The 14,126-nt window shown below is 31.9% G+C and overlaps 1 protein-coding gene across 1 annotated transcript in view; it reads left to right on the forward strand.

Annotated features, from left to right (window-relative positions):
- Window positions 1–14,126, forward strand: part of LOC134685323 (ubiquitin-protein ligase E3C-like) — a 28,458-nt gene that overhangs the window by 5,009 nt on the left and 9,323 nt on the right. The window contains exons 6-17 of the mRNA XM_063544995.1: window positions 831–964; window positions 1,450–1,603; window positions 2,029–2,279; window positions 2,740–2,879; window positions 3,675–3,850; window positions 4,328–4,414; window positions 4,802–4,959; window positions 5,500–5,714; window positions 7,657–7,761; window positions 10,243–10,327; window positions 12,053–12,147; window positions 13,059–13,200. Of these exons, the coding sequence (XP_063401065.1) occupies window positions 831–964; window positions 1,450–1,603; window positions 2,029–2,279; window positions 2,740–2,879; window positions 3,675–3,850; window positions 4,328–4,414; window positions 4,802–4,959; window positions 5,500–5,714; window positions 7,657–7,761; window positions 10,243–10,327; window positions 12,053–12,147; window positions 13,059–13,200 (1,742 nt within the window). The remainder of the gene's footprint in view (window positions 1–830; window positions 965–1,449; window positions 1,604–2,028; window positions 2,280–2,739; window positions 2,880–3,674; window positions 3,851–4,327; window positions 4,415–4,801; window positions 4,960–5,499; window positions 5,715–7,656; window positions 7,762–10,242; window positions 10,328–12,052; window positions 12,148–13,058; window positions 13,201–14,126) is intronic.

Raw genomic sequence — 14,126 nt, forward strand, 5'->3', positions numbered from 1 at the left:
TTTTTAGTTTAAAAAAAAAATAGCAGTTATTTTTTTCTCATTTGATTTGTTTCATATTTTTCATATCAGAGCCTTTTATAGCTGACTATATGGTATAGGTTTTTCTGATTTTGAAAGGCTGTAGGATTGCCTATAATTGCTAAATTGCACTTCATTTGAACATGGGCAAATGTTTGTACATCTCACAATTATGTTTTGAATGTTACATTCAATCCTTTCAAGATTTAATTATACTCCCGCTTTAAAAAAGGGGGGGGGGTATACTGTTTTACCTCTGTCAGTCCGTCCGTCCTTCAGTCCGTCCGTCTGTCAGTCAGTCAGTCCCATGAAACTTTCGTCACATTTTTCTCAGGAACTACAATACAAGGATTTCTGAAATTTGGTTTCAGGATTTATCTAAGTCAGCTATACCGTGTGATGCGTTTTCAGATTGATCACTTGACAACTTCCTGTTTACCGAACACTTGTATGATTTTACACATGATAGCCAAGTTGAAAATTCGTCACATTTTTCTCAGGAACTACAATACAAGGATTTCTGAAATTTGGTTTCAGGATTTATATAAGTCAGCTATACCGTGTGATGCGTTTTCAGATTCATCACTCGACAACTTCCTGTTTACCGAACACTTGCATATTTTTACACTATTAATATTATCCACTTGCGGCGGGGGTATCATCAGTGAGCAGTAGCTCGCAGTTTTACTTGTTTATTTATGCACTGAATAAATAGTATAATTAAAAAAAAATTACGTCAATATTTAAGTTCACATTAGTAAGATTATAATGTTTTGTTACATGTTGGTAACAATTTCTTTTTTTTTTAACAGATACTTGGTATCCATAGCTGATACATCACAACCTATAGCAGTACCAATGAGAATGTTGGAAACATTTACATCACAGACTCTGTACAAAAATCACAGTCATTTGTCAGTTATTTGGTCCCACCTGATTGAAAAGGGTAAACAATATAGAATAGATACAATTAATTATCCATTTGCTGGACTGATGTTATTCAATCTTTAACCCATCAGCACAAACCAAAAAAGACATATAGCAAGCAGTACATAAATTATCTTCAATGAAGGATAAGTCAATAACGTATATATCATGTGCAGACAAGTTGTAAATGAATTGAACAGAGATTGAGCTCAATATGTTGAAATGTCACAGAATCTGAAATACACAACCTGTCTATTCTCCTGTGCATTCTTCTAGCAGTTTCACGTTATGGTATGTTTTGTCTCTTAGGAGCAAACCACTAACAGTACCTGTACCTTTAATAATTGTGACTGGCAATTCTTGATATGAATATTTCAAATCAGAAAATAGAACAAAAGAGTTCCATTTTGATATTATACAATTAAAGAAATGTAATTTTTCTGTTGTGTTAAATATTTTAAAAAGATAGAACCTAGAGTACTACTTTAATTTGTACATTTTCAGGTTACTTTGAGTATATGAGGACAATATTTGAAGCTAAAGTACCCTCTAACTTAGAGAAATCCACTGTACCACCAACACCACAGGCAGGCAGTATATTCTCCCTCATTATGTCACCTATTGTATTTGCTACAGAGGCGAAGAACAAAGTATTCAGGTCAGTATATTTGTGAAAGTACTTATACCTATATGTTTAGTTATCATGTTTGAATTATTTTTTGACTCCCTTATACTGTTAAAATTAAAAATATTTGATTATTCAAAAGAACAAATAGAGTGGACACAAGTTTTGCATCTAAGTAACACTGATATAGTAGGATCATTAGATGTTTATTTGTTCAGGAACAGCACCTTTCACAGTTGTGTTAATATGTAGTTCATTGCTTTACAGATTTATGTAAACTACACCATAAACCATTTATCTGTTTCCTTTTAATTTATGATTTTATCATTTCTATTAAGATTGTCTAACAATATTTTTAAAATTATAAAGTTTTCAAAATGGCTAAAGAAAAAATTGCTTGATAACTGCAATTTATCTTTGATTTACCAAACTTATAATTGATTTTTTTATTTTTATAGTCAGTTTATCCTGAAGTCCTTGTGTAGATCCTTCTTCTGTCCAGCCTTCAGTGAACAGATTGAACAATTTCTTCTACCAGCAATGGCTTACAATAAATTTCCATTCCCACTTGTTGAGCTCATACAAGCACTTCTTCAACAGACAAGTGATACCTCAAAGGTGAAATATCAAAGATGTGATGATATGGAAGATATACCAAAGACGCAATGGTTATTAACTGCAGTAGTGACATTTGCTGAAAGATATTTGGGTAAACATTTGTTTGCTTTAGCCATTATTTTTATGGAATTACATGTACAATTGCTAGAATAAACTGAATAGTTATTGGAATGTCCAGTCCATCTATTTGATGTTTGGTGAAGGTTAAGAGTTCTTTTTCGATTATTGAAAATGAATTGAGGTTGAAGAGATTGATTGTGTAAATAAAAATAAAGACTAAAAGAGTTATTTCTCTTTTAAGTTGCCCTTGTCATTGATCTATTATTTTAAACATATACTAAAACTGAAAACTGCAAAAATGATCTTGAATACAGGATCGATAAAAAAAAACAATGTTGGGTATATATGCAGCTGTCTTATTGACATAACACCATTTCTCTACATTACATTTTATATGCATTATTGTGAAGTTTCTGTATTAATATCAGATTTATGTTAAAATAAAAGGGTTGCTATAATCATGGCCATGATGTATATTGTATTTTTTGTAGATATTATGTCTACCCCAGATGTACTGAACTTACTGTTAGTTCTCAAACAACTTTTACCCTGTGTTGCTGTTCACAGTAAGTTTGGTTCTCATGAAGATTCTGATTCAGAAGAGGAGGAAATGGAAACAGATTCAAATATTGTAAGTTATTCTCAGCAAAGATTTTAAAATTCTAAAAGCATTAATGATGATAAAGCAATAGAGCTTCCACATGTATATATATTAGGAAGTATCAATTATGAGTCATAATGAAAAGTTTTCTGTCTCGCCTGTGACAAATGTAGCAGGATATTTGTTCCAATTAGGCAAAGACATTTACTTTTTGTATAGTATAAAGTTTTATATTTTAGAAGGTAAAAGAACTGGTTACTTCATAGTTATTTGAGAAACCTTGTAAAATGTCAATAAAATATCATAATTTTATCACATAAAAAAGTCAGAATTAAAATAAAAACAACACAATAAACTCATTTCGTAGATCAGTTATAAACATTAAGTTTTCATAGTTAGGTCCAATTCTCAGAAACAAGGAGGCTATGAGCAACATGTCAACAGAATTTAATAAATTAAGTGATTTTATGTTGAACATACTGCCTTTCTGGGTTAATCTGGTCAATACATCATTTGCATGCTTCATTGCTTAACATTAAAGTTTCATGATTGGGTCCTTTTCTGAGATACTTTAAGCAATAAGTGGAATATATTTGTTATATATGTACAAAATGTAACAAATTTTAAAGGTGTAAAAATATCAGTTCCTTTACAAGGCAGTTAATATAACAGAGGACTAAAGTTACCTAGTGATTGGTAACTTTACATTCTTAATTGTGCTTTTTTTTAGGACAGTCATACCTTATATAAGATAAGAATTATTTCAGACTTTTTCCATGGATTACAATATGAAATGCTTTTAACTTTAAAATAAATCTTTTATAGAACTTCAAAAGTCAGCATGAAGATATTGTGGCATTTCTGAATTCTCAGAAGTTTGTACATGCTGTTGTTAGATGTCTCAGTCAAAATAGAAAGTTAGATGAGCAAGACGTTTCATGTGTGTGTGTTATATGTTATTCTCTTATGTCACAGTTTAATCTATCCATCCATAAACAAAGGTAATTTATGATAGATTTATGAGTTAGACATCTTGAAACGACAACAAATCATATAAAATACCTATATTCGGTACATGTTTGGGGATGATCGGCAGAACAAGGATTTCCTTTAGAATTGTCTGAAATGAATAAAAAAAACTAGCAGATATAACTAATCATTTAGTTTACAGAAAGAAACATGTTTTAAAAAAGTGTTCTAGTAAAATAATTACACCATAAACCATGCAATTATCAACTTTTTACCTTGCAGCTTTCAGTCCCACAAAGATTGTGCTAAACACCAACAACAGAATTGTTGAAATCAAAATTACTTTAGTGTATTAAGTTGATATTGCAAATTTACCATAGATTTATCAGAGTTTTACAGGGACATTTTTAATAGCTGACCTTTTTTATAAAGTAAAAAATATTTCAACCATATGTCCTTAACAGTTTATTATTTAGACATGTAGGTTTTGAATGTGTTGTTTTTTTCAGACTTTTATACAGTTTAGCATTCAACAGAGAGTTCATGGTGAAGTTATGGTATACCTGTGTATCTATGTCTATCGTATCTGTTACAAGGTATAGTATAATATATTAAGCTTTCTGACTTAAAATATGTATATGTTTTTAAAATAGGAAAGTGCTGGTGAGATAGTTAGTCTTAACCAATAAAATTTCAATTGTCACATGAGAAAGATACATATTAATTATTGATAACTGCTGCAGTTCAGCTCTTGTTTGACATTGTTAAAATTCTTGGCTAGTCATGTTGATATGACCTTCATGGAATTAATGGTATGACAGATAAAAATTTGGAGTAATAATAGATTTTAAAGGGAGAAATAAGTTTTTGAAATTTTATGAATAATTTTTGAGTAATTTTGTACACTTCAAAAATTTAGAAAGTGTAGTCATAAATAAACAAAAAAAAAAGATTTATTTTAAATGTGAGTGTGTATATTACAGAACTGAAACAACGTTATTACAAACATTATCTCGAGGATTACAGATGTCAGAGGAAGATATAAATCGTATTGTTCCAATGTTGTCCGTGTTTTGTGCCATGTTTAGTCATTCTCTGTATACATTACATGATGCTGATTTCTATGGAGAAACATTCAATGGTAAGTTAAATATAAAAAAGAGATGTGAGATATATTTCAAAGAGACAGCAATACAACAATAGCAAATAAGACATCTAGGGGTCTTCAACTGTAGGCTATACTGTGTTTGAACCATTTCAATATGGCTATCTCTAAATAGTTTATTATAAAGGTTTCGTGTGGTGAATTTAAAAACAATAAATACTAACAACTCAGGTTTAAAATTTAGAGAAACACTGCCTTCTTTATCTTGATTCAGTGGCTTTGCCTGTAGTGGAGCAGATAGGTTGTTCAAACATCAGCCAGGGACAAAAGTTGCTGTATAGGCATTCAAAATGAAGGAATATGAACAAAAAGGAGCATTATTAGAGTTAAAATATTGTACTCATGTAGTGTCAAATGTCTTCCTGCAGCCTTGCATGTTGTAAAACTTAGTTATTAGTAGCAAGTCTAAAAAAACAAACATTGTTCTTTGACTATTTGAATAAAGTTGAACTAAGAAAATGGTGTTTAAAGATTAAAAAAAATCTCAGTTTTTTTTGTTGTTTTTTTTATTTTCAGATAAAACCAATAGTATGCCCTTTTCTCTGGATGAGTTAGTACCAATGATATTGATGTTACGAGATTCCTGTCTAGGAATTATAGAACTAGCCCATCCTGATGCCAAACCAATGATCACTGATGATTATAAAGAAGCTTTAAGAATCACTGGTGTCAGAGATGTAACCAAACAATCCAGAGATGAAGAAACAAGAAGATGGGCTTATTTATTCAAGGTGAAAAGATATATGTAGATATAGGAAGATGTGGTATGAGTGCCAATGGGCAACTCTCCATGGAAGTCGCACTTTAAAAAAGTAAACCATTATAGGTCAAGGTACAGTCTTCAACATGAAGCCTTGGCTCTCACTGAACAGCAAGCTATAAAGGGCTCTAAAAAATTACTAGTGTAAAACCACTCAAATGGGATAAAAACGGGATACTCTATATAAAAAACTAGAAACACTTATAAACCACATCAACAAACCACAACTACTGAACATCAGATTCCTGACTTAGGACAGGTGCAAACAAATGCAGCAAGTTTAAACATTTTAATGGTACCAAACCTTCACCCTTGTCTGAAATAATATGTACATGTATGTAACTATGTGTGAATGATTTTATTTTATATATATGATTTGGTAGGAAACAAATCAATTAATGAATGCTTTGTTAATATATCCAATAACAGGTTTTAAGACAGCATTCCATCATTAGTAAGGAGTCATATAGATGTAATTAGGGCCCCGACTAAAAGTCGGGTCGCCCTATAGTGATCAGTCTGTCCGTCCGTCTGTCTGTCCGTCCGTAACACTTTAACTTTGTGTCCGCTCCATATCTAGAAAACCGTTATGATTTCATACTTTATACTTTACATGTTTATTAACCACCACCAGAGGGCGTGTCATGATGTATGTACAACTTTCTAGGTCAAAGGTCAAGGTAAAAAAACTTTGGTTTCAGTTGACAACCCTGTGTCCTGTGGTGATGATCGTGTCCGCTCTATATCTTGAGAACCCTTATGATTTCAAAGTTTATACTTGACATCCATTTTAACCAACACCAGAGGGTGTGTCATGATGTATGTACAACTTCCTAGGTCAAAGGTCAAGGTCAAAAACTTTGGTTTCAGTTGACAACCCCGTGTCCTGTGATGAAGATCATTTCCGCTACATATCTAGATAACCGTTCTGATTTTATACTTAATACTTAATATGTTTATTAACCAACACCAGAGGGTGTGTCATGATGTATGTACAACTGCCTAGGTCAAAGGTTAAGGTCAAAAACTTTGGTTTCAGTTGACAACCCTGTGTCCTGTGGTAAAGATCGTGTCCGCTCCATATCTGGATAACCTTTATGATTTCAAAGTTTATACTTGACATCCATTTTAACCACCATCAGATGGCGTGTCATGATGTATGTACAACTTCCTAGGTCAAAGGTCAAGGTAAAAAAAACTTTGGTTTTAGTTGACAACCCTGTGTCCTGAGTTGAAGATTGTGTCCGCTCTATATCTTGGGAACCGTTTTGATTTCAAATATTATACTTGACATCCATTTTAACCAACACCAGAGGGTGTGTCATGATGTATGTACAACTTCCTAGGTCAAAGGTCTGTCTATCTGTTGGTCTGTCCATCGCTTACAATTTTGATTCACACTATATTTATTTACCCAACGTTATTGACAGCGGGGCCCACAGAGATGGCTTCCATCTCAATGATATCTAGTTATCTGAATTTGTCCTTATATAGTTCATTTAAGATCACAAAGTAAAACAATCTTATTGTTGTGAACCGTTTCATGTCAATATTTTCAGAGAATGTTTACAATAAAATGAAAAATTATGTATAGTTGGAAAAAATTTAAAAGACAAAGATTTTAAGATGGCCTTTTAACCTAAAAATAGTCTCCTTAATGAGTTGTAGATCACATAATATTTCAGTTTTAAACTATTTTAAGTAAGATACTTGATTATTAAGGCAAAGTCGATATTTCACTGTTCAAAACTGTAATACAAGTAATATCTCTTAAAGATAAGTTTTTTAATGTAATTCTGAAACAATATAGAAATCAAGGCTGTTAGTCTACCATTTGTTTTTCTAATGTAAACTTTTAAAGAATGAACATTTTTATTATCTGTAAATGTGAAATATATTCATTTATGTTATAGGTGATAGCAACATTAGTAAGACAGATCTATATCAGAGATGCCAGACGATCTTTTTGTCCTAGACAAATGTGGTTATCTGATAGAGTACATATACAGGCTGATAAGGTAAGATATTTTTATGACGGAACTGTAGTGGAAGGGATATTAAGTTTTACCCTTGTTCGTCTACAGGTCAGTCAAAGCGTACTTGCTTCCCAAAGTATGTTTTCCTTCCCTCTAGTTTGTCTCAACCAATTGTTATGAAACTTATTCACAATGATTAAAACAACAAAACACAGATTAAGTTTGAATTTTGGTGGCATCATTATCATTACTTTAAAGCAGTTGTAGAGTTATGTTCCTTTACAAGTGGAAAAATTGCTGAGTTTGTTGTTTCTGTTCTCCAACTTTATTTTGCCTCAACCAAATGTTATGAAACTTTTACACAATGCTTATTACTACAAAATACAGATTGAGTTTGAGTTACTTTTAACCATTGTAGGGTTATAACTTGCATCTTTAACAAATAGAACAAATTGCTATTTTTTTTAGTTTCAGTTCTCTTACTTTGGTTTGAATTTGGGTAGCATCACTTTCACACCGTTCTTGAGGTCTTTTTAACGTAATATGCCAGTGGGGCAATATCTGTGTCAAATAGACACATTCTGCATTAATCAATTTATTATTTTATTTTTCTTGAAGATTACTTTTATTTCTGTTCAACATTTTTAGCTCACCTGGCCCAAAGGGCCAAGTGAGCTTTTCTCATCACTTAGCGTCCGGCGTCCGGCTTTAGCTTTTACAAAAATCTTCTCCTCTGAAACTACTAGGCCAAATCAAACCAAACTTGGCCACAATCATCATTGGGATATCTAGTTTAAAAATTGTGTTTTGTGACCGGGCAAACAACCAAGATGGCCGCCACGGCTAAAAATAGAACATATGGTAAAATGCAGTTTTTGGCTTATAACTCAAAAACCAAAGCATTTAGAGCAAATCTGACATGGAGTAAAAATGTTTATCAGGTCAAGATCTATCTGCCCTGTAATTTTCAGATGAATCGGTCAATCGGTTGTTGGGTTGCTGCCCCTGAATTGGTAATTTTGAGGAAATTTTGCTTTTTTTGGTTATTATCTTGAATATTATTATAGATAGAGATAAACTGTAAACAGCAATAATGTTCAGCAAAGTTAGATCTTCAAATAAGTCAACATGACCAAAATGGTCAGTTGACCCGTTTAGGAGTTATTGCCCTTTATAGTCAATTTTTAACCATTTTTCATAAATTAAAGTTATCTTTTACAAAAATCTTCTCCTCTGAAACTACTGATCCAAATTAATCCAAACTTGGCCACAATCATCTTTTGGGTATCTAGTTTAAAAAATGTGTGGCGTGACCTGGTCAACCAACCAAGATGGCCGCCACGGCTAAAAATAGAACATAGGGGTAAAATGCAGTTTTTAGCTTATAACTCAAAAACCAAAGCATTTTGAGGAAATCTGACAGGGATAAAAATGTTTATCAGGTCAAGATCTATCTGCCCTGAAATTTTCAGATGAATCGGTCAATTGGTTGTTGGGTTGCTGTCCCTGAATTGGTAATTTTGAGGAAATTTTGCTGTTTTTGGTTATTATCTTGAATATTATTATAGATAAAGATAAACTGTAAACAGCAATAATGTTCAGCAAAGTAAGATCTACAAATAAGTCAACATGACCAAAATGGTCAGTTGACCCGTTTAGGAGTTATTGCCCTTTATAGTCAATTTTGAACCATTTTTCGTAAATTAATGTTATCTTTTGCAAAAATCTTCTCCTCTGAAACTACTGATCCAAATTAATTCAAACTTGGCCACAATCATCTTTGGGGTATATAGTTTGAAAAATGTGTCCAATGACCTGGCCATTCAACCAAGATGGGGCCACGGCTAAAAATAGAACATAGGGGTAAAATGCAGTTTTTGGCTTATAACTCAAAAACCAAAGCATTTTGAGGAAATCTGACATGGGATAAAAATGTTTATCAGGTCAAGGTCTATATGCCCTGAAATTTTCAGATGAATTGGACAACTGGTTGTTGGGTTGCTGCCCTCCAATTGGTAATTTTTAAAGAAATTTTGACGTTTTTGGTTATCTTGAATACTATTATAGATAGCGATCTACAAATAAGTCAACATGACCTAAATGGTCAATTGACCCCTTAAGGAGTTATTGCCCTTTATAGTCAATTTTTAACAATTTTCATTAATTTGGTAAATTTTTGTAAATTTTTTACCAAATATAGTTCTCTGTTTCTAATGGGCAAAGTTCATTATAGATATAATTGTAAAAAGCAAAATTGTCTGTAAAGTAAGAACTTCAAACACATCACCATCACCAAAATACAATTTTGTCATGAATCCATTTGTGTCCTTTGTTATAAAATATGCACATAGACCAAGGTGAGCGACACAGGCTCTTTAGAGCCTCTAGTTTATTGGATTTCAAGGCTAAATATCACCAAAGAAGGAATACAAATTGGTTCTAGTATTATTTTTCAATGAACATCTTGTATAGTATTATTTTTTTGCATGTAACATTTAATGTTAGAGTTGTTTATCTTTTCAGCCATCTCAAATTTACAGAGCACAAGGTTCAGTCTTCACAAGAAGACCTTTTGGTACAATGAGATCATTGACAAAAGTTAAAATTGGTAAGTCATGAAAGATTGGTGCTGTCTCTTTTAAAGTTTGCCCCACTTTCTCTTTAGTTATATCAAAAGATTATGAATGCAATTTTTTTCATTTTATAGTTGTGTCAATTCAAAGACTGCAACTGTTATTAATTAAGAAATGACTTAATATTATTTTTGCCTATGTAGGAATAACACAAAATACCATAAAAGATGTTGTGCACAGTGAATATCCTGAGAAGCTGATTATTTTAAAGTGTGCACTACATGTTTTATAGTATTTCCAATAGGCAGAAAAAAAAAATTTCATTATCTTTTGAGGCGATATGTATAGGGGACACAGCCACGTTTACTTTTATTTCTATAGAAGTCGCTCTTCACTATACTACTACCTGTCGATACATTTATTTTTGGCATTGCACAAGTCATGTCTTCTTTGACTATTAATGACGTTAAAATACTAAATCCCTGTGATGTGTTTTAGTCGATTTTAGTCTCTGATGCATGATTTTTTACTATTAATTGGTTTTGGCTTTTAACTAGCTGTCAGTAACTGCGAGTACTCTCAAATCGTATTTTCTTGTTAATTCGACCTGTTGATACTGTTTATAATGCTTTTTTGTCATTTTTTATTTATATGGATCTTTGCTGTATACCAGCTTTGATTATTTGTAATATCTTCAATTTTTCACTTATTCTTACAACATTTGTATAAACTTCAAGGTTATAAAAAAAAACGTTTTTTTTCTAAAGTGAACATTGATTGGTCAAATATTTCTCAGTGTGTTTGAATTTGTTTGTTAGCCTTTTGGTCATGAATGTTTGTCTCTAATATTTAATTAACTGTGCATTTGTATTCAGATATCGCAGATCAAATTTATTCGTTCATTGTGTAATCATACTTTTTTTGATTGAGTTAAGTCTGCCAATTGATATTTTATCGTATGTTTTTATATGTTGTGATGTTATGCTATTGTTTCAGAAAAAGGGAGAAGGTTTGGGCCCATTAAAACGTTTAATCCCGCTGCAAATGTTTGCACCTGTCCTAAGTCAGGAATCTGATGTACAGTAGTTATCGTTTGTTTATGTAATATATACGTGTTTCTCGTTTCTCGTTTTGTTTATATAGATTAGACCGTTGGTTTTCCAGTTTGAATGGTTTTACACTAGTTATTTTGGGGCCCTTTATAGCTTGTTGTTCGGTGTGAGCCAAGGCTCCGTGTTGAAGGCCGTACTTTAACCTATAATGGTTTAATTTTTGAATTGTTGTTTGGATGGAGAGTTGTCTCATTGGCACTCACACCACATCTTCCTATATCTAATTACAGTTATTCCTTATAATTAAATTGTAAATTCCATTTAAAACAGTAGTAAATCATAAAAAAAAAATGATGACATCACGGTCACATGACAAAATTATTTCTATCAGCTGATAGACAAAACACTGTCTGTCAATCAGAAGATCTGTTACATACAAAGTTAAATTATTTATTTATATAGTTTTCCTAGATGCTAGTTTGAATTTAAAATAAAATGAATGTGATTAACTTAGTATTTACAACACTATTCATTTCAATTCTCTGTAAAGGGGATTGACCAAAATAAAAAAGCTTATTATATGAAATGTCCTTTTCAAATACATACTTTCAAAAGAAATACCCATCATATATGTGTTATTCAAGATTCTGATTTATCATTGCTTACTTTTGCTATTATTTTTTTACATATTTTTAACCTTGTTTTTAGATGATGATGGACCCCCACTATCTAATACTGATGTTAAGAACCTTGTCATACTTACAGAATTACCATTTGTTGTCTCCTTTGCAGAACGTGTCAAGGTATAATAAACTCATCATAGATACCAGGACTAAATTTAGTATATACGCCAGACGCGTGTTTCGTCTACAAAAGAATCATCAGTGACGCTCGAATCCAAAAAGGTTAAAAAGGCCAAATAAAGTACAAACTTGAAGAGCATTGTGTCATTGCTGCTTTTTTGTCTCGCCTTGACGGAGTCAAAAAGTGAGACATAGGTATGCTGTTTCCGGCGTCGGCGACGGCGTCAACAATGTATTAGTTTGTGATTAGCTCAGTTTTATGGGGAACCACTAGTGGTATGTCAATGATAATTGGTATGCAGATGTATTACCATAGCCACATCTCATTGCCATGGAGATTTTTTGGCTTCGCCCCCTCAGTCATGATCTATTGACTTTGAATGGTTTGCTTACTTTACATGTATTAGTTTGTGATTAGGTCAGTTTATGGGGATCCACTTGTGGTACATCAATGATAATTGGTATGCAGATGTATTAGCATTGTCACATCTCATTGCCATGGAGATTATTTGGCTCCGCCCCCTCAGTCATGGTCTATTGACTTTGATTGGTTTGCTTACATTACATGTATTAGTTTGTGATTAGGTCAATTTATGGGGATCCACTTGTGGTAGGTCATTGATATTTGGTTTGCAATTGTATTAGCATTAATTGGCACAATTCATTGCCAAAATTACAAAAAGGCGAGACATATCTCTGTGATAACAGTTTATTATTTATATGAAAAAAAGATGAAACAAATGTTTTAAAAGCCTATTACTTTTACTTTTCTTGAGACTATTTGTTTCATTTGGTTGATTCATGTTTAGGAAGTAAAAAAATTCTTGTAGAAAATGTGAAAATATTTAATCATTATTCAAATGCATTTTCAAAGTAACATGTAGTGTCATAACTGATATTTCCTATCACAGATATTACAGAAGTTGATTCAGAATGACAGAGAAGAAAACCAAGGAGATACACACCACTTCTTGTCTGGTCCTGCAATCAGTGTTATGATCAGGAGAAACTATATCTATGAAGATGCATTTGATAAACTCTCACCTGAAAATGGTTGGTTCTCTTTAGTTTAAAAGTTGTGGTTCAACTGAACATTAAAAAATAAAGCCTTATCTATCAATTTATCATTGATCCTGTAACACAATTTATATTCAGCATTTGCCTAATCCTTCCCTCCATGGTTAAGGTATAATACAGTCAACCTTTACACAGTATATATACAGTCTTTGAAACTGAAAATTACGTGAATTTGAACTTGAATAAAATTGAGCGGTCACACTTAGCGCAATTTAGAAGTGGAATTTTACCATTAAGAGTGGAAACTAGTAGATACTCAAACGAAAGTGTGGAAGAAAGACTATGTATATTTTGTAAAAAAACTAGAAACTGAAACTGAGTTCCATTTCATGTTTGATTGTCCATTGTATATTGAATGTCGAGTTAACTTTTTTGGTAAACTTTTAATTGAGGAAAATTTCACAGATTTGAATCATGCTGACAAATTGAACATTTTAATGTCTTTCCACATAAGAAAATAAGCAAAATATATAGTTCGTGCATTTCATATCAGACGTCAGTTGTTATATAACACTTAATTATTTTTTTTTACATATTTAAAGCTTAAATTTTTGTTTACAAATATTTTTATGTCTATATATTTTTGAAACTTTTACGTCAACGAAAGATTAGAACGTGATATAATTGTTACATAATTGTTTTACTTTATTTGAGGTGACTTATAGGTCCATTGGGCTGGGTGTATTACTATTTATCATATATTATATGTTTATAATCTGTGCACATGCCACTATAATAAATAATTTACTTACTATACAGTCTCTGTCCATACTTACAGTAAAGTTTTCATCATTTCAAAATCTCAAAGATTGTGGGTATTTCATATTGCCACTGGTTGAATATCAATTGTATAGGACAATGTTAAGCAATCACTATGTTATGTATATACTTTTGAAACAATT

Source organism: Mytilus trossulus, chromosome 1 (assembly GCF_036588685.1).
Source record: "Mytilus trossulus isolate FHL-02 chromosome 1, PNRI_Mtr1.1.1.hap1, whole genome shotgun sequence".
In the NCBI taxonomy this organism is placed as follows: Eukaryota; Metazoa; Mollusca; class Bivalvia; order Mytilida; family Mytilidae; genus Mytilus; species Mytilus trossulus.